Below are 21,187 nucleotides of genomic sequence, written 5' to 3'. Positions count from 1 at the left end.
GCCCCATAGACAGAGTTCAGTAAATGTTGTTCTACTAGAGTCACATTTACCCAATGTACTTAGTACAGGTGAAGAACAGTTTTAAAAGAACCTTTTCCTTTTTTTTTTCCCAAGGTGATGAATTTAAACCATTAGAGGGACATATCATTCTTACTATTTAAAACAGAAACAAAAGTTTATCACCCTACGTCAGAATGCACTTGTCTGGGAACTAATTCTGTTTCTTCCAAAGTCATGCTCTAATTTGGACAAAATATTTAAGGGAATTTGGGGAAAAAAAAGTTTGAGTCAGTGGTCTACAAATGGGAGTGTTTTTAGCTTTTAAATCTCATGCTGTATTCAATAAGAATAAACCAAAAAAGGAACCCCTTGCCTCCATCCCAGCCTGGGGTCAGTGTAAGACTAAATCATTTCCTTCCTAAGAGGGCTGCTGTACCATGGCTCAAATTAGACTGTGGGCCTTTTTCAGCCCTGGAGGGTTGCAGAGAGTTAATAAGTCAGAGGGAAGAATTGGAAACATTTGCTGTCTTTCTATCTAAGTTCTTCCTAGAATTAACACATTTATAGCTGCATTTCTAAGTTAGCATTTTGTGTCTAAAGAATATGAGGGTAGTTTGAAAAATTGGAAGGGGCATGAGAAAGGTCTGCCTTTACCTAGTTTTGTTGTTGTTTAGATCCTTGCTAGCAGTTCCATTCTTTGGTAGTTTTTGCTGTCTCAGTGACACAGAGAGTCCTGGAATTAAACCCCGTGGCCTACAGGCTGTTAGTCAGGAAATTCCAAATGGGCATAAATAAGTTCTCTGCAGCAGCTCCTGGGCTCTCTGCCTGCTAATGTGTGTAGTCCCTTTAATGACAAGGGAAATATGCCTGAGACATGGCTTCCTGCTCGCTGAAAATCAGTTATTCTGTTTCTGGGTGGGTAAGTAAGAAAGCCCCAAAAAAAGAAAAATAGGGAGAGAGAGTGATGTTTGGGTAAGGGTGGTGAAATATAAACTCAAGCTGTGCATGTTATTTATAATACTTTGCTTTTATTATAGGTTGAAAAGGATAGTGCAGTACTTGCTTTTTTGTCTAGTGACAATTTCAGCTTTACCTGCAGCTTTAACATAATGCTGTCATTGTCATGGTAGTGGAAAGTCATACAAATATGCTAAGGTCTGCGTTTTCAATTTATGGTATACTTGAGTTCCAGAATTTCCTTTTTTGTTGCTAAATCTCTTTTTTGGTCATTTGGTTTTTGCTATTTTTCTAATGGAGAGCTGCTCAATGTGCCTTTAAAGCTGGTTTCTTTTTCATAAATGAACACTATAAGCCAAAATAAGGGCTAGGATTCACACAATTATTTCAGACCCTTCCCACCCACCCTTCTTTCCCCCAAGAAAACCCCCCAAAACTGTATTTTTGTTAGAAAAGCCCCTTCTGTTCCAATGTCCTAGCTTGTGTTACTTCTCTGCTTTTCACAAAATTGCCCTGTGAACTGGCACATTTCTTATTTTCACTTAGAAGCATGTTATTTTTGAGAAAAGTTTGGAAAACAGCAGTTAGTCCCCAAGATAGTTCTCTTCTGTTTATACCCAGCAAATTTAGGCTACATTTCAGCAGTCTTTCTTTAAATTAGACAGTAGATTTAGAAATCAGAGGCTGAAGAGCAAGCATGGGGTGCCTGTGGCCTCTTGGCTATTTGGAGACAGATTTGGGGTACAGAGTTGCTGCATCTTACAGTTGGCATGAATCCCAGAGGAGAAGGCCATTGTGTAAACCTCAAGGCTGCTGCAACATCACATGCCTCCTGAGCACAATGTGCCCTTTATTAAGACACAGCTCATGCCATTCCACTTTCCTCCCTCTCTGCCGCTCACCTGCAGCCTGGCTTCTGGACTCTAATGGCAGGCCCAGAGTAGGACTGATGATGCAGCAAAGGGAAGCTGCATTTGGGGTCATTAGGTTATGCCAGCTGTCATGTTGCAACTGGAAAGGGGCTGCTGAATGAATTGGGCAGAGAGCAAGGCCACGGGCACTGTCTGCCTGAGCTCATCTGGTCTGACAGCTGCTGCAATTAATTTCTTTCTTCACTTCTTTACATAGCAGGAGATATCATGAGATTCAGTGTGAAGTATAGTGAAAAGGTCAGAGTCTGAAAGAAAGTCCTGGAAATTGCTGAGTCCTACCGACCCCCCTCATTTTATGCATAGAAACCTGGCCGCTGTACTGTGCAGTTCGAGACTCATGCTGCCCACTGCTTGTCCATGAACTAGGAAATACTTGGAGCTGCTGTCCTTGTTTTATGAAAAGAAAAATAAAAAGAATATACCTTCTCCAATTTGGGCAAGCCTTTCTGGATATTGCTGAGAAGGCAAGTTCACTGTTTCTAAAGCAAATGTCTCTGCACAGTATGTTAAGGAATGCTTTACTCTTAGGACTTCAGTAGAGATAGAAGAGAGATTGTTCAGAAAAATTAATACATTTCTTTGTCCTCTTACTATGAGAAGGAAATATTTTTACATGGCCATCATACACATTTTAAGGTTGGGATATATTTGTCTACTTATATTTTACCTGCTTCCTATGCATAATTGATCATGGACTAGGGCTCCCTCTACAGCTAAACACACCCACTCTGCTCCCCCGACCCAGTATGCGTGCATATACACTTGCACAGCCCCCCTAGGGCCCAGCCAGCAACGCCCTCATCCACTCTAGGAAGCAAAATCCCACTTAATCCTTAAGGTTTTGGTGAACTCACTGCTACACACTTCAAACCCTAGCTTCGTGGAGAGTAGAGGAAAAAGCAGGGTGGAGGGCAGTGTGCTGGATCATTGGACACCAGGGCTGTGTGCTTCACCACAAAACAGAGGGTGATCCGATCATAGTAAATAATAATAACAGACTGCAGGCATCATTCTAAATGGTCCACAACAACACTGTGAACCAGCTCTATTATTTTCCCAATTACACAGTTGGAACAGAATCTAACTTGCAATGGTTGGAAAGTATCAGAGCCAGTCTTCAAACCCAGGCAGTCTGGCCCCAGAATGCCTGCTTTTTAATCATTACATCTCTAACTTTACCATAACTGATTAATCAGTAGATGCCTGGATGTGAGGTTTTTCATTTCAGTAAATATTGAGCATACCATGTGCCTAGCATGGAGTGATAAAGAAATACTACTTGATTCCTGCCCCTCAAGACACCTTTGGTCTGTTGGGGGAGGTAGGCATGTGCCTGCTGACCATGACACAGGGCAGTATGTATAGGCAAACTCTTTTTAGGAGAATGGAGGGCAGAGGTGGCCAGTTCTTTCCATGACAGAGTAGCTGGGGATAAGTGAAGACTTTACAAAGGATGGGGTCTTGGGTTAGACCAGGACAACACAGCTAATTCTGACAGATAGAAGAGGTTGGGAAGAATGTGCCAGATAGAGGGAACAGAATGGGCAAAAGCAGATAGGTTTGGTAGGTTAAGGATTGGAAGGAAACTGGGAGGCACTGGATTGGGGCTAAATTGCTGAAGACTTCAATGCCACAGAAAGGAGCTTATAGACTTTACTCTCTATAATGGGGCTCTTGACACATCAGTCTGCAAGATAAATAATTGAGAAGCTCTTCAAGTTTCCAGGGATTCTGCAAACAAGTGTGAAATTCCTCAAAGAATATGTAATAGGAGAAATCAGAGGCATCAGCCTCTGATTTAAAAAACAGAAACAAAAACAGGCTGTCTTACATGCACATGAGCAACAGTGGTGTCTTGGCCTTGGTCCTGGTGTCTGGATGCCTGCATTCATAAGCCCAAAAGGCACGGCACAAGGGAAAGAAGGTTATTGATCACCATCTATGTCTGTCTTCTATTTGTATCATTTATTTTGAGATAATTTCAAACTTACAGAAAATTTGTAAAATAACTCTACCTCCTTCACCCAGATTCAAATTCCCTGACAGGTAACATTTTACCTAATTTTCTCCATCTCTTTCTGCATGTGTACATGTGTGTGTATATGCATGTGTACAAACATCCATATACCATGTTTCTTTAATCTTGTTCAATCTAGAACAATACTCAGTCTTTCCTTTCTTTCATGACCTTGACAGTTTTAAAAAGAGAGAATTTCCTTTCTATCGGATGTCTCAGGTAGGATCCATCAATGTTCCCAGACTCACACCAGGCCTTCTGACAGGAACACAATAGAAATGATGCTGTGCTCTTCTCAGAGCATGACATCAGGGGCATGTGATGCTGGCCTTGATGGCCTGGTCCAGGTGGCTGGCTTTTAGCTTTCTGCATTGCAGAGTGACCATTTTTCCCTTTGTGATTGATAAGTATTTGGTGGGGCAGTATTGTGACGTTGTACCAATATCTATTCTTTGATAGGAAGTCTCTGCCCACAAGCCTTAGGGCCCATTGCTGCTTCCTGACTGAATTGGTCACTGTTCTAAGGGTTGTTAAATGATGATTATCTACTTCCATAATTTCTTCATTAGTTGACACTCTACTGTATTTATTTATTGTAACATTATGGACTCATAGATACCTGAGTTAGTCACTGGATTATAATGTCTTACCATCATAAATCATATTATTTTGATGGTCTAATTATCCCAGATTTGGACAGTGAGAGCCCAAAAGAGTTTCTAAGCCAGACAGACTCCTAACACTGTCTTTAAATAGTTCATGTGATGTGTGCTGACAATTGAGAATAACTAGTAGTCAGCCCACGATATCTGCATTCTAGATGTTGTATGCACCTCAGGCACTAGGGGTCACCTACAGCAAGATCCTTGTCAAGCAGACGGAGAGTGATGCTCAGGTGCCTCTAGAGGCAAGCTGACCAGAAATTGAGCTTGTCAGAGAATATCTAGTGGGTAGAAGTCTTGAATTTTCAGAGTGGTTTGTTTGTGTTCCCCCGTTCCCCACCCTCCCAGCCTTATCCTCTGTCTTTAGCCTTGCCTGTTAGGTAAGTGGGCCCCTGGTCCAGTGTGGATGAGGAAGTGGGACTGGGGCTGGGAGTACTTAGACTAGCAGGGTGCCCTGTCTCTCCTCCTCCTCAGAGACACTTGCCAGCTCCCCGCGCCATTGTCTTTGCTTCCCAGACCCTTTCGGTCCCTGCTGTTCACATGCTAGAGTTTCACATACAGAGCAAGTCTGTGCTCTGCATCTTACTGAGCTAAATCTGACCCTCACTCACGCCACACCTGTCCCTCCCAGATTAGATTTATCATACTTTAGTGACCTTCAGAAAAGGAAGTCCTATCATTTTCTCTGCAGTGAGTCATCCATTTGTTTAAAGAAAAAATATTTTCTTTTCTAACAGCATAATGAGGTCATGGATAGAGCTCCGGAGGATGAGTCCATAGCCTGATCCTGGTCTCCAGCTCAGCCCAGAGTAGCTGATATTTGTTAGGCCTTCTTACTTTCCTCCTCAATATTTCAGAGGAAGGTGTAGGCCCTGGGAAGTTCTTCTTAAATGCAGGTTCTAAGTTCTGGTGGTTTTGACACTGTGGTAGCACTTATTACCTACTCAGGGAGATAAAACTCATACAATGCAAAGGAATTCATGATATGGAGAGAACAATTCATGGGGACTTAGAACGGTCCGTGGAGAACCTAAAGGCAGATGCTGAAGAGAAGCTGAGTACAGGCTCCAGTGTCCATCCAGGGCAAGCTTATTAAAGTGCAAATCTGATCATTTCACTCCCATGTTTAGAACCCTTCAGCAGCTTCCCAGTGCACAAAAGAATCAGAAACCTACTCCCAGGACCTTGGGGCTTGGTCCCCTCTCTGCCTCACTTTGGACTTCCCTTGTTATCATGCAAAGCCCACTTTTCAGTTCCTAAAAGTGGCTGGTTTTGCATATGCCAGTACCTCTGCCCAGAATTTCTCCCAGCCCTATCTCCCTGCAAACATACACCCTCACTGTGCCTGGTGGACTCCTCAAACGCTGTGGCGGAACACTCCCTCCCCGAGCTCAGGTGGCGTCCCTACTGTGTCCTGGCATTCTGCCTGTATTTTACTTTCAAAGTGTTTGCCACAATTGTTCATTCATTTGTGCAACCATGTGCTTGTCTCCCCCTGTAGTTTGAAAGTTTACCCAGACAGGCTCTATGTCTGATTTGCATAGCCCCCAGCTGTGTTTGACACATGCTAGGTACTTAAGAAATATTTACTGAATGAAAGAATAAATCCATCTTTTAGTCTGATATATGCATCTACCCTGGATCAGCATCCCCGGGGTTGGGGCCGGGGGTAGAATATGAAGCCAGTATGGAGAGGGTAGTAATGGGGAACAATGAAAGGCAGAGGGGTAGCGTGCAGGTTAATGCCTGTGGGCATAGGTTAAAAAGCAGAGATGCGCTCAGCTGTGAGAGGAAATATGAAGATTTAGTGGGGAGAAGCCAAAAGACATTATGAAGAGTTATGGATATGAAAATAATACCATGTCATAACATATCCTTATCAACAAATCAAGCCTGTAACATTGCAGGTATGCTACATATGATGTGTCAGTTGGCCTGGTGTTTCCTGTGAACTTCTGGTATACACTTTTGCTTTCTTTAATGCTGTCATTTTTTTATTTGCATTAAGCAATTGGGTAGCTGTTTAAAGCAGCTGCAACCTGAAAAGAAGTTCAGTTGAAATGAGGTGGGTAGTGTAAACTCCATGGAACAGGGATTCAGCCTTTGAAGAGCCGGTCCTCACACCTGTGGATACTCATCATTTGGAGAACAGATAGATTTGTTAACTGGAGGGGAAAACAACAGGCTTAAAGTTAACTCTTCAGTAAATAAAAAAGCAAGAGAGAGTCTCCTCTGCCATACGTAAAACAGAATGAGGAATACTTACATTGTTTTCCTTTCGATCATGTGTTCTCTAACAGTGTTTCTCACATAGATTTGGTACAGGGAGGCGCCACGGGTTTGAAAGTCTTATGTTAGCAGTGTCATCAGGAGAAGTTTCCTGTTAAGCCTGTTCAGAAGGCCCTGTTCCACTTGCTGCCTTCTTTATCCCACTGTTGCATGCCTAGGAGAGTTGATTTGCTAGCTCAGTCACTTTCATATGCTGAGTGATTAACTTGCTGAGAACTTACCTCTCTCCCTGTGCTCATCCTACTGGTTTTCCTTCCTGCCTCCCAGCCTTAGCTGATGTGGAATTTTTGACTGCTTCCAACAGCAGGATACTTGCACTCTGCCACTTTAAAATATAGGAATCTATGATAATTGCGTGCTTCTCAGGGACTGACTCAGCTCAAACGCAAAGTCTTCATGCTTCATGTGAGTGGAGATAATACAGTTATGGGAATTAGCAAAGGTCTTCAGTTTCAACAGTCAAGTAGAATATCTGGTGAAGAAAAACACAGAAAGAGTATGGAAGTTGTAGCACATGGATGTAATTATTTTTCATGGCCCCATTAGTCAGTAATTGGGCCTAGAGTGTGCAGCCATAAAACCAGAACATAGAAGTCCTTGTATCCTAACTAATAAAGGAATAATATCAGAGTTTGACCCATTTAAAAGTTCACCAGGCCACGTTAACTCAGAAACCTCCAGAGTTTTTTGCTCGTATTAAAGAATAGTTTGCTCTGGTAGAGTGTGTAGAAAAGTGTTTTGTGTTTTTGTACTCAAAAGTAGCATGTTTAACGCCCTGTCACTTGAGCATGATATTGTGGCCCCACTGGGAAGCGGAAGACTTGAAGAGCACAATGTGTATGGCCAGGTTTTCAATTGCTATATGTGAATTTTTTTTTACTCTGCTCACTGAATTGAGCACAGGCATTCTCAGCCTCGATGCTAGCCTCTAGGCATTCTGGACTGGATAATTCTCTGTTGGAGAGAATGGGACTGTCCTGCTGCAGTGAAGGAGCTCAGCTCCTGGCAGCTTAACACAGGCTTAGTCAAGACTGAAAAATGGCAATGGAGCGTTAGACAGACGGTTCAAACCAGGCTTTCTTTTCACAGTGGCTGGTTGAGCACTGAAGTGCATTGGTAGAAAGGTTAGCATCATCCCAGGCCTCTACCCACTGGATGTCAGTATTTGTGACAGCCAAAAATGTTCCTATGCATTGCCAAATGTCCCCAGGGTCAAAATCCCTCCCCCAGTTGAGAACCACCACTAGCAGGTTAGTACTTTGACTACTACCTTCTAATCTTCTACTTTCAAGGAAGTATGTTAATTTTTATGTCTTCCCAAAGCAAATATTTTCTAGACAGTACATTTAGTTTCCTTTAAATGTTAAAATCATACAATATTTGTGAATCTAAAATAATTTACTTTTGAAATAGCCCTATCTCCATTTCACTTTAATGTAGAAAAAAAATGCAAGAAAATTTTAAGTTGTTCTTGATGCCGTAAATTGGGTCCCTCTCATGGACCCAGGTTTTACTGGTGGTAAACAGATAAATCAAGAGGAGAATTACCATCAGTTGTTGATTTCAACTTCTCTTCGGGAATTTGTTCTGGAATTGGAGGGTTGTTACTAGTTGATGCTGTCACATTTGGCATTTGGCTACTCCAAAAGGAAGTCTGTACAAACTGGGCTGGGGTAGAGAAGGGAGGAAAGGGACTCGGAGCCCCTTGGTTTCTAGGAAGTAGGTCAGCTCAGAGATGATGCCAACATGAGAAGCCGTGTGCCCCACTGTTAGCCGCCCATCCCCTGACCTGAATGCACTGATACAAATTCTGATGATTCCACCTCTTTGCCTCACTTGTGTCTTGAATTTTATTTGTTGTTTCGTTTCCCATGCATACCCCTTCCCCTACTAGACTGTGAGCCTTGTAAGAGTGGGGCCCTTGTCTCTTGTTCACACTGTTTCCCCAGCTCTAGAACAGTGCCTGTTAAACAGTAAGTGAAAATAGGTAGGTAGGTAGGTAGGTAAGTAGATGGATGGATATTACTAAGATTGCTTTTTAAAATCAATATTGATTATAAATATAAGTTGAATATATGAGTAAATTATTTATTTGGTTCTCCCATCATAGTTGGAGATTATAACATTTTAACCAGCCCCCTCGAATTTAATCTCTTTCCCTACCTCAGCCTAATCCATACACAGTTGTCAAGACAATCTTCATTGATGCCTTTTAGTCCCTAAGTATAGGGCCAGAATCTCAATGGACAAGATTCCCTGGGTCCAGGACCCAAATCTGGTGGCCTCTACTATAATCAGTTACCCCTCTAACTTCATCTGTCCTGAAACTGCTCCAATAGGCTCTGCCCTGGCTCTTTACTGTCTACCTCTCTTTCTTTTTTACTCTGTTATCACTTCCCTTGTCTTCTAAACTCACCTCCTGGTTAATACCATTCTGTTTTGATCATTTATTCACATACTATCATATTGTTCTTGATAATATGCCTTTGTAACTGATCTAAATTAATGTTATGTTTAGGGTGCTTGGCATTTGTCTCCCAGCTAGACCATATCTCATTTTATTTCTTATAAATCCTTCCTCCTACTCTTTCCACTGAATAGGACCATTTTCTGCATGCAATTAAACTTTAAATAAATGCTATATAATGAAGGCAGAGGTGGTGTGAAGAGCAGCCTCCACCACTGGATTTCCAGACATTCAGAAAATTCTTGTAAACACCAGGGACAGCCCTCTGATTCCAGAATATTTAGTTGGAAGCTGTTACTTTCAGGATTCCATTTGCAGATACAGCCAGTGGTTTTAGTCTATGTATAAGCAAACATAGCTCTGTTAATCCAAAAAGCTTTTTAGGCAGTTGTGTTTCCTTATATCTCACTGATTCTTTTTTTTTATTGTTTTTACACTTAATTATTCTTGAATTAACAAAAATTTTTGTAATAAAAAAATTTTATTATAGCATCTCCCCAATTAATTTAGCATTTTTCTTGTTTTTAAGATCTGGTATTTTTTTGTGAGGGAAAGGGAAGATATGGGAAAGAGACTGATATATCCATCAGAATTCAGTTTAGTTTCAAGCAACAGAGACCCAAAATATAGAATGGCTAATCAAAATAGAAGTTTAACTCTATTTCACACAAAAGCATAGAAGTGGGCTTTCTAGGAGTAATATAATAGCTGTGATCTCCAAAGCTCTTAGAAACCCATGTTCCTTCTACCACATTGTTCCTCCATCCCTATTTGTGAACTCATGGTCCAAGATTACAGCTAGGGTTCTAGTCATCACATCAGCATTCCAGGCAGTAGGATGGAGAAGGAACAAAAAAGAGGAGGTTAAAGCTATTCTTGTGTCTTTTAAGGGTGGTTCTGGGGAGTTGCTACATGGCATTTCTACTTATGAGCATACTAATGGTAAAGGAAGCTGAAGAAACAGAGTCTTTATGTTTATCTAGCTAAACATAGGGAGTTCTATTAATGTGAAAGAATGGGATAACACATTGAGGACCAGCTGGCTGTCTTTGCCATGGCTGCCCCATTCAAATGAACTTCCATCTGCCCTTTCCAAGGGAACTTTCTTGGAGTTTATTTCAATACATTCCTCTTGCTTTCCAAACAGTGACTTCTTGTATTTTTTAAAAGACAAATACATATGTGTTACAAAAATTTATAAAATATAAAGAACAACATAAAAACCATCCATGATTCCACAACCTAAAGATAATTACTGAAATAACTCCATGTATAAATTATCCTTAACTCTAATGCCAAATAAGCAACTTGTGTCTAAAGAGGATTAAGATTTTTTTCAAAGTTTATGGTATTATTCTGTATATTCAGTTCTTCCTTCAGTAAACATTTTTAAGCATTGACTTTTCCCCCAGCATCTTGTTAATTGATGTGTGTGGCTAGGAAGGGGAAGCAATGAAGAAAATTTTTTGAATTAAATTTGTTGCTATGAAGTTACTTATAGCCTAGTACAAAGAGATAAGATAATATGTATATGAAAAATATTAAAATATTCATATATGAAATATATACATATGTATATTGGAAATAAAATTGGATATATGTATATAAAATATTGGAAATACATGGAAGAAGCTGGGAAAACTAATCAGGGCCCTGTAAGTGTCATATTTGTCTTAATGTATATAAAGGTATGCTAGAAAGCAAGAGATAAATGACATATCTTTAATTGTAGAACAATTCCTATTGGGGACAGTTGTTTGTAAAAATGACACCTTGGGAGCACACGTTGTATTTTTAGTTGCTGGAGAATGAAATTTGGATTACAAGTCCTTAGGATAGTCTGATTTAAGCAGTATTAAGAAATAATCAGGCCTAACATGGTTAAATTCTAACCTGTCCTGATTCCTAGATTTAGAAGCCCACACAGTTCATTTAAGGATAATTCAGCATGAAGCATGCCTTTTGTGACTTCAGAAATAACTGAAGATGAGCCAGTTATGGTTCACCTAAAAATGTGATGTGTTTTGCCATGTTCTAAGTCCTGATGTTAAATCAGTGCATTTTTAAAAACACATTTTTGAAGAGAAATACCTAAAACAAAAATTAATCTTTTCTGTTGAAATGTTTGAGAGGGAAAAGTAACTATGTTAAGAAATAGGAAAACCTAGGAATTATACCAAAATATTAGCAATTGCCACTAGATGGTGGGATGTGATTGCCTTTTTTTCCTCTTTAAATGGCATGTACACATGACCTTTTTTTTTTTTAATTTAGCATGAACTACTTTTGTAACTGGAAAAAAGGTGGATTTTTTAAAAGAAATTTTTAAAAGAAACTATCATCAGTGGCACAGGCTCAGTTGAGATTAATGCTAAAGGTTAATGACTTGTTACTGGTTATGACCAAGTGCCGAGGAGAGTCACTTACAGTGCTCTGGAGCCAAGGGGCTGGTGCGCACTTTTAGAACCTGCAGAGCAGTAGGGCCGACTGTGCCTCCAACTTCCCCAGGTGACCCAGGGCGAAGCTGCTTAGTTTCCACACAAGGAACACAAACTCTTTCATGGAGAAATGACTGGCACAGCAAAGACAGAGGCTCTCTGTGCAGATGTTTAAATTGCTGGCTTTATTTTTTACTCCTGGCAACACTGGAATGAAGAACCCACGTTTTCAAAAGATCCCGGTTTCCTGTTTTCATTAAGAAAGCAGGGAATGCCTAACAGCTGAGTGCGCTGGGGGTGGTGTCGCCAAGCGGAGGGAGGCTCATTGGTGAAAAGTCGGCCTATGGTATTCGCGCGTGGCCCGGCTAAGTTTACCCGAAGGTCGGACCTCCTTTCCTTATGGGGTGAGGAGCCAGGGCTCCCGAGGCAGGGCCGGGGAGCGCTGCGAGCAAGCTGGTGAGCGGGGCGGCGGGGCGGGCGGCCCCAGCGGAGCACAGCGGGCGCGCGGTAGGGTTCCGGGCCGGAGGAAGCCGGGGAAGGGTGCGGGCGGGCGGGCGGCCCGGGCCTCCTCTGCGCGGCTGGTGCCCCGGCCGCGGCGGGAGGAGCGCTGGGGGCCGCGACCCCGCCGGATCCCGAGCGGCCCCGTTTGGAGGAGCCGCCTGGGTCGGTGAGATCCGCCTGACTCTGTCTGACACCCGAGCCTGCAGTTTCTCCCTGCTTGTGGCATTCCAGACAGCACTGGAAAACAGGTCCGGCAGCATATTTTGAGCGAGCGCGTTTCCATGTGTAGTTAAAAAGGGAAGAGAAGGAAAGACACTTTCCTGTAAGGACGCTGCTGTAGGGACAGTAGCGCCAGTTTCCGGACACAGGCGCTCTTCCTCAGCTCACCAAGGGCTAGAAAGTGATGGTGCTGAGCCCCTCTTGCAGACAGAATTCTTTCGCCACGTGTTTTAAAAATGAAACCTAGTACTTTAATTTTAACAGCTGGAACGATGTAATACTGTTTTAAGTCGAGACAGGAAGAAAACTGTTTTATTCCTCCGCTTGGCAGTCTTTTGTACTTTACAGCATTTTGGAGGAAAGGGCGGAAACTGAGGCAAAAGGTTTACACTATCAGGTGTAAACGTTGTGCAGTATAGGGACAGGGAAAGGCAGGCAGGCACCCCAAACTGCTGCAAGTACTTGGACCTTGATAGCCACCGGCAGGCGTCTGTAGCCAGGATAGGGGTAAGCGTACAAGTGGCTTGTATTTTCACTTACTGCCTTTGGGTCCTTTCCATGGCTCTAAAAATGCAGAGCTTGTTATTATGATTCTAGGAAAACACATTACTTAATCCTACAGTTTAAACAAACAAAAATGCCCTTGCTTTTTAATGAAAATGCACAGTTCAGTCAGCAGCAAGGTCTGTGCCTTGAAAGGTTCTTGTGTTTCCTTTTCTAAATGTTTGGTTTAGCCTGAAGTTGCGTTTACCAAATGCCATGTGATCCTGCGCCTGGCGGATAGAGGTTTGCCATTATTTTCATCCTCCTTTGCATTTCTTTGGCTATATCACTGATTCCAGGGCATTCTTGAGGTAGTGTTTAGTCCAAAAGAAGTCAAAGAAGAGAAAACTTTTCTTCTAGATGGGACAGGGGTTTTGTTTTTTTTTTTTAATGGAAGACACAAAGTAGAGCTGAAGGCTGTCCTCTGACTGTATTCTTGCACCCATGCTGCTGGAGTTAATTACTCATGGTCCCTCATGTCCCAGCTGTCACTGCAAGGAAAGTGTCAAGGCAAACTGTGATCTTGTGGAGGTGGGGAAGCACCAGGGCATGCTTGGCCACCGTTTGAAAGGCTGCGCAGTCAGTCTGTAAAAGCAAAGTGGCTGAGAAAACTCACATCCCAGGCTTCCTGGATCTGCACTGACTCGGTCTGTTATTCTGAAACTTCACTTCTTGTGCCTCATATTAAGCTTTATAAAAATGGGAGTCTTAATGACTGCTTTCTATATGTCCATGTACTGTAGATGACAAAAGAAGTGATCTACTTGAAAATGCTTTCAAGTCTTTTAATGCATTCTTTTAAAATATAAAGTTTTTAAGTAAGGACTTAACTATGTGCTTGGCTCTTTAAAATCATTATTGTAGAATATTTTTTAGCAACCTTACCAGTTGAATAGTTGTATTTCCATTTTTGCTCAGGGGAAAAACTGAAGTTCCCAGAGGCTTTTTAATTCATTGACTCGGCTGTTAAATTATAGGTCCAGGTTTAGAACATAGGCCTGCCAGCTCTTAAGTCATACTGGCTGGCTGCACAGCAACATACACAAATTGGTTTTTGCCCTTATGTATAATACACATGACACTATAATATTCTCTTCTCTTTCAGGAGAAACAGATGTTCCAAATGGAGATCATGACAAGGAACAGAAAGATCCTTATTTTGTGGAGACGCCCTATGGTTATCAACTAGACTTAGATTTCCTCAAATATGTGGATGACATACAGAAAGGAAACACCATCAAGAAACTAAACATCCAGAAGAGGCGGAAGCCTTGTGTGCCATGCCCAGACACGAGGGCCACCCCAGGTCAGCAAGGTATATGGACTTCCACTGAATCCCTCTCCTCCTCCAGCAGTGGTGACAACAAGCAGTGCCCCAGCTTCCTCGTGAACAGGAGCCAGGTTACATCAACTCCAATCCCAAGGCCACCCGCCCCTCTGGAGACCTCACCCACTTTTCTTACTGTTCCAGAGAGTCGACAGCTGCCACCACCCTCACCACAACTCCCAAAGCACAACCTTCATGTCACCAAGACCCTGATGGAGACCCGGAGGAGACTGGAACAGGAGAGAGTCACCATGCAGGTGGCACCGGGTGAGTTCCGGAGGCCCAGGCTGGCCAGCTTTGGAGGCATGGGCTCTACAAGCTCTCTCTCCTCCTTGATGGGTTCTGGAAACCACAATCCTGCCATGCACCAGCTTCAGAATGGTTACCAAGGCAATGGGGATTATGGTGGCTACGCCCCAGCTGCTGCCACTTCCTCCATGGGGAGCTCCATCCGTCACAGCCCCCTGAGCTCAGGGATCTCCACTCCAGTGACCAATGTGAGCCCCATGCACCTGCAGCAAATCCGTGAGCAGATGGCCATTGCCCTGAAACGCCTGAAGGAGCTTGAGGAGCAGGTGAGAACCATCCCTGTGCTCCAGGTGAAGATCTCTGTTTTGCAAGAGGAGAAAAGGCAGTTGGCCTCACAACTGAAAAACCAAAGAGCTGCATCCCAGAACAATGTGTGCGGTGGTGTGAGGGAGCGGTCCTATAGCGCAGGGAACGCGTCCCAGCTGGAACAGCTCTCCAGGGTCTGGAGAAGTGGTGGGGAATTATACATTGACTATGAGGAGGAAGAGGTGGAGAGTGTAGAGCAGAGCACACAGAGGATAAAGGAGTTTCGGCAGCTCACAGCAGACATGCAGGCCCTGGAGCAGAAGATCCAGGACAGCAGTGGGGAGACCTCCTTGGAGCTCAGGGAGCATGCGGGGTGTCAGTCCCAAGAGTGCCGGTCCATGGCCGTGGGTGCCGCTGAGAGAGTGGACGACATAGTTGTGTGCCGCTGGGGCTCTAGGTCCTGTAAGGACGCTGCTGTAGGGACAGTCATTGAGATGACGAATACTGGAGTCGGCGTGACAGAGACCATGCTTGGAGTGACTACTGAAGCTGACAGAGAAATTGAGCTGCAACAGCAGACTATAGAAGCCTTGAAGAGGAAGATCTGCTGTCTGGAAGTGCAGCTTAAAGAAACCACCCTTGACCAGGAGATGACTAAGCTCAAACAAGAGCTGCAGGCTGCTAGATCGAGGAAAAAGGTTGACAAAGCCATGATGGCCCAGCCCCTTGTTTTCAGCAAGATGGTGGAAGCAGTGGTGCAGACGAGAGACCAAATGGTTGGCAGTCATGTGGACATGGTTGACACATGTGTTGGGAACTCTGTGCAAACAAGTAGCGTAGGCATCTCCTGCCGGCCCAATTGTGAGAATAAAGTGCTGGGGCCTGAGCTGCCCATGAACTGGTGGGTTGTTAAAGAAAGGGTGGAAATGCGTGACCAATGTGCTGGGAGGTCTATGGAGACGTGTGACAAGAGCGTGGGTGTGGAAGTCAGCGTGTGTGAAACAGGCAGCAATACGGAGGAGTCTGTGAGCAACCTGACGCTCCTCAAGACCAATCTGAATCTCAAAGAAGTGCGATCGATCGGCTGTGGAGATTGCTCTGTCAACGTGACTGTCTGCTCTCCCCAGGAGTACACCTCCCGGAGTGTGAACACAGACGCTGTGAGCCAGGTGGAAGCTGCTGTCATGGCCGTGCCTCATACCACAAGCCAGCACACTAGTACAGTTTCGGACCAGGTGGACCAGTTCACCAACACTGAGATGGCCACCCTTACAGAATCCTGCACCAACACTTGCCTCAGCACCTCGGACAAGCAGACCAGCACGCAGCCGGTGGAGATGCGGACGGTGGCGATAGGAGAAGGCCGCGTCAGGGACATCAACTCTGCCAAGCTGCGGTCCATCGGAGTCGGAACCGTGCTCTCTGGCAGTTCTGGGTTTGACAGGCCGTTGACTGTGAAGACCAAAGAGTCAGGTGTGGGGCAGATAAATATCAATGACAACTATCTGGTGGGCCTCAAAATGAGGACCATTGCTTGTGGTCCTCCCCAGTTGGCCGTGGGGCTGCCAGCCAGCAGGAGCGTGGGTGTTGGGGATGAGCTTGTGGGACAGCTGATGGAGAGCCCCCAGGCGCAGGCCCCGTTGGGGATGATGACAGGTTTGGATCACTACATTGAGCGTGTCCAGAAGCTGCTGGCAGAGCAGCAGACGCTGTTGGCTGAGAACTACAGTGAACTGGCAGAAGCTTTTGGGGAACCTCACTCACAGATCGGCTCCTTGAACTCGCAGCTTATCAGCACCTTATCTTCAATCAACTCTGTCATGAAGTCTGCAAGCACTGAAGAGCTGAGGAACCCTGACTTTCACAAAATGGGTCTGGGTAAACTCGCAGGTAGGTGGCTCTCTGAGGGACCTGGGGATGAGGAAGGGTCAGGATGACATATTCCCAAGAGGTAAGGATTGTTTTGAACTGCCGGAACCATTTTTTGGAACCACAGTGAAGGCTGTAGAGTGGTAATGAATCAGATGCAGACCAAAAGTCGAATCTGTAAGCAACTCTGCGGAATTTCATTGTCTGATAGTTTCAGGGCCCTCTGGCTGGGGACTAGGGCCAGAACAGGGAAAGCAAAGTAGTGTTGGGGCTGTCTTCTGGGGCTGCTGGTTTGATAAAACATTTTCTAGTTCTTTAATACAGGATGGCCTGAAAAAAGTCTTACACTGTAACCACAATTACCAGGGTATCACCAATAAAAAAAAAAATGCTGGCATAAAATATTTTTAATTAAAACTTTCATGAGGGGAGAGAGATTTCATTAATTTATTACTCAGCAAATAAAGGTTGAATTCCTGCTCTATTTCAAGCAGAGGTATAGGCTCCTATCCTCATGGGGCTCACATTCCAGCTGGGGGCACAAGCAATGAACAGTAGACCTAACGCATGTCAGGAGGTGATACGTGCTGTGAAGAAAAGAATCCCAGTTATGGGAAGAGTGAGTGGTGGTGGCCCGGGTGGGAGCTGTTTGAGGCAGGGTGGTGCAGGACGGCTGCTGATGAGCAGAACTCTGAGAGAGGGAGTGCTTTCCCACTCGTCATTCTGATAGGTACTCACATTTTGTCTTTTTCATTGTTTCCTTTTTTCATTGGGATTCCTGTTCATTCTGCTTTTTTTAAAAATTGAAGCTAATGATTGAGATATTCCCATGGGAGGTGTTATGACAGACGCCGTTTCCCTGCGAGCCTCACGAACACGGCGTGCCTTGCTCTTAGCTGCATGTGCCTCTGCGAGTGTGGGACGGCACCCTAGGCCTGTATCCATTCCTAGCACTCCAGCTCTCAAACCAGCCCGGCCTGGGGAAGGAAAGTCACCCTTCCTTATACCTCCTCTGTAAAATGGGGATTCAAAGGGTGCCCATCCTATGAGGTTGTCAGGGTATCCGTCACTGGCAGGCAGTGACACAGGCCTTTGTTGTCACCGGTGGTGGCGCTAGTAGCTTGTCTAATGTGGCTGCTTTTGCTGATATGCTGAACTGTAGTGTGAGGTTTGGGAAGCTAGTGAGACCATGTTGTCTACTCTGACCAAATGCTACATGTACAATGAATATAAATGCTTCAAATGATTTGTATAGAGTGCATTAAATTTAATTTTATGTGAAAATGTGCAGTATAGACTTATATGTAAGTAAACCATTAACAAAAATTTCAAATTCTTTCTTTCCCTTTATAACCAAAAGGGATATTGCTAAAATAGACTGAAACAGATCACTTTTATGTCTTTCTAGGCTTCTACTTCCAAATTAATATTAGTTGTTGATTAATAACTGAATATTGGTTTTTAGCAAATGCTGTGAAACAGACAGTTTATTTTGGAAGGAAAAATGAATGTGACATGACAGCTGATGTGGGATGTTTGCCTTTTGGAATCAAAGGAGTCTAGTAAATGTACAGGGGAGTCAGTTTTGAGTAGAATGATATGTGGACTGAAGCAAAGTCTGAGTAACAAAAAATATGTCTGTTTCCACTTCTTTTTAAAAATTGTGATGTCAGATGTTGAAGTCAAAATAAAGCTCATAAATACCTCCAGACAGAGATGGTACGGTAGATCTTCCATTATAAGAGCATTTTCCTGCCAGCCTTCCTCCCTCCTCCCCAAGCGGAGTTTCCGTTTCACATTCTTGCCTAAAATACTCAGCTGTACCATTGGAGTAATCTCCCTGACACCCTGAGTATCAGGACCAGGAAGAAGGTTTTGTCTGGCTATGTTACAGGTGTTTTTGGTCTATTCCCAGTCACACTGATACTCCAGACATCACAGTTTAGATCTGACCCTGCAAATGAACACCTAATTAATCAGCTAAAATTTGCAAGACTTACAGCATTCATGAACAGAAGTGTAAATACTTTTATAAGCACTTACTTGATCATAGTGGCAGCTCCCCCTCAAGAACAACTTGAAAGTATTTCTGTAATTGACACCACATTTGTGTTTTAAATATTTTGCTATAAAGTTCTAATGAAGAAGGAATTAAGTTAGAAACACAACCCAGGGCATTACATTTTTGTTATCTGGTCTTTGTTATATAGGCCGAAAATTAAAGCAGCTTGACAAAGTAAAGCAGGGATTCTCAGCACCTGCAAGCTATGGAGAGTGAAAGTGTGTCAAAATGTCCCATGGCTTGCTTACTGTACACACTGTCCAGGACAGGACATTGCTCTCACACAGTCTGGGATACAGTTCTATACCAAAGGCATGTGGAGTGTAGAAAAGTATTCCTTTCAGACTTTCTTTCCCCCAAAAAATGATAGAGAATTTGAGCTTGACATCACTAAAAAGAGCATATAAACTATCAGTTAGATGAACTGAGTACTTTAAAGAAGTTGTTAGTTAAGTTTGGACTCCAAAGCCAGACATTCTGGGTTTAGAGTTTTTCTCTGCTGCTAGGACAAGTTGTCTTTGTTCCTTTGCTGGGTTGAACTGAAGATTTAGTGAGTCAATATGAGTAAAACATTTGGGTTCATCTGCAGAATATAAATGCTCAATAACTGCAGCTCTCATTGCTGTTATTAGTGTTAGTACTTCCAGAAATGGAAATGAAGACACAAAACTGCCAAACAAAAATTGTACAAATGGTCTTTTGTTTTTAATCCGAATTTTTATCTTCATAATTCTGGCTGGCTGTTACCTTTTTCCCCAAATTATTATGCCTCTCCAACTAACAATTTTATCAAGATAAATATTGAAAAATGGGAAAACATAAAATAAATTGAATAAGTTTTCATGGATTAAAAAGGTAAAAAGAAATAGTTTCTGTTTTCATAGAAACGTTAGGAAAATATGTTTATCGTTCCTGTAAATCAGTTGGATTGTTTTAGTTTGAGGAGTGGGTTTGCTTTTTTTTCCCTTTGTTGCCTCTAAAAAGAGAGAATAAGACAGAGAAAATTCTAGATAAATGACTTGCAGTTACAAATACTATAAAAACAGAAAACTGTCTCTGAGCAAACACAAAACAATCTATAACAATGAAACTTAACTGCCTTCCACAAATTACAGAAAATTATTTCCTCATATTCAACAAAAGAACTCCGTTCTAAACCAGCTTCCATAGTTGTACTCTTAGTTATCTTGGGTTTCTTAAAAAATTTATGAAAGTGAAGTCTTTCCCATAAGTGTGAGAGCAATTTTGTGGGCAGAGATCTAAGCCAAAGCAAAAGCAGGGAAGTGAAGTTCTTACAAAATACCGTTTCTAGTTAGTTTTCTTTTAGTTCGATTAAGATACCATGTACTCATCCTAGTACTTGTTTTTTTTTTTTTTTATCTCAATTGTCTTTTAATAAATGCCGTGAAAGCATCAGATAATTCAAACAGCATTTCCGGGACCTTGTGGTGTATAATGTAATGGCATGATACGGTGGAAGGCCCGCTCACCGGGAACTCCGAGGAGCTGCCTTCTGACACTGGCTGCCCAGAACCCTCAGCACCACTTCAGAGAGGAGGGTTTCTGCTGCCATGTCTTTCTGTGTCATGAGCAGGTTGGATGAGCTTTTCTTGCTTGGGGCCCTTTTCATCTGAATTATTCCAAAAACGTGGTTCTTTACCAGGCTGCCCATCAGACTTGAGTGGGGAAGTTTTTTCCTAAAATTCATAGATTTTTCTGCTGCCACTCACTGCCATTATCACCCAAAAGGCCCACCCAAGCCTTATTTCAGGGAAATACTGTTGGAATAAACAGCTGTAGAGTGAGGCTTCCTAATCTGGGGCCCATAGCTTCATAAACAGTTTGTGTCTGAAATTTTTATGAAGAAACTGCTTAATTTTCATCAGATTATCAAGACGAATAGATGACCCTCAAAAAGATGGAAATTATAGGATGTAGGACATCTGGTACACACCATGGGAAAAAACACTTCACCCCTGAGGGAAATCTCTTACAAGGATTTAAAATCTGTCCACCACCTTTGTGAGGATTTCAGTTGACACTTGTCTGAAAACCTTACTCCTTTAAACTGATGCTTTATCATTTTTAATGGGTGTTAGTGAAACACATATGCACTCTGGAAAAAGGTGTGTCTTTACTTTGACTTGTATTGTCTGAATGTATCCTGAAGTATGCACTTCAGTTCTGGCTGAAGAATGGAGGTCGGTAGTTTTCGAGGACTGAAATGACTTTGAGTTCCTGTAAATGATAAAGGGAGTTGTTGGTATTAGACAATAGCTACAGCTGTTTATTTTGCCAAGCAGCAGGTCATGCATATCTCAGGAAAGGCATTTAAAGTCTGCTCTGTCC

The 21,187-nt window shown here is 43.0% G+C and overlaps 1 protein-coding gene across 6 annotated transcripts in view; it reads left to right on the top strand.

Moving 5' to 3' along the window:
- KANK1 (KN motif and ankyrin repeat domains 1) overlaps window positions 1–21,187 on the top strand; it is a 179,434-nt gene that overhangs the window by 139,375 nt on the left and 18,872 nt on the right. For 5 of the 6 annotated variants that reach the window (XM_036991128.2, XM_017674331.3, XM_073228614.1 and 2 more), the window contains one exon: window positions 14,131–16,797. In XM_036991128.2, the coding sequence (XP_036847023.2) occupies window positions 14,131–16,797 (2,667 nt within the window). Of the gene's footprint in view, window positions 1–12,172; window positions 12,270–14,130; window positions 16,798–21,187 lie in introns of those variants that run through there. The other variant, XM_036991132.2, reaches the window with a different exon arrangement.

This window comes from Manis javanica, chromosome 2 (genome assembly GCF_040802235.1).
Source record: "Manis javanica isolate MJ-LG chromosome 2, MJ_LKY, whole genome shotgun sequence".
Classification (NCBI taxonomy): domain Eukaryota; kingdom Metazoa; phylum Chordata; class Mammalia; order Pholidota; family Manidae; genus Manis; species Manis javanica.
This window is presented reverse-complemented; position numbering and strand designations above follow the sequence as displayed.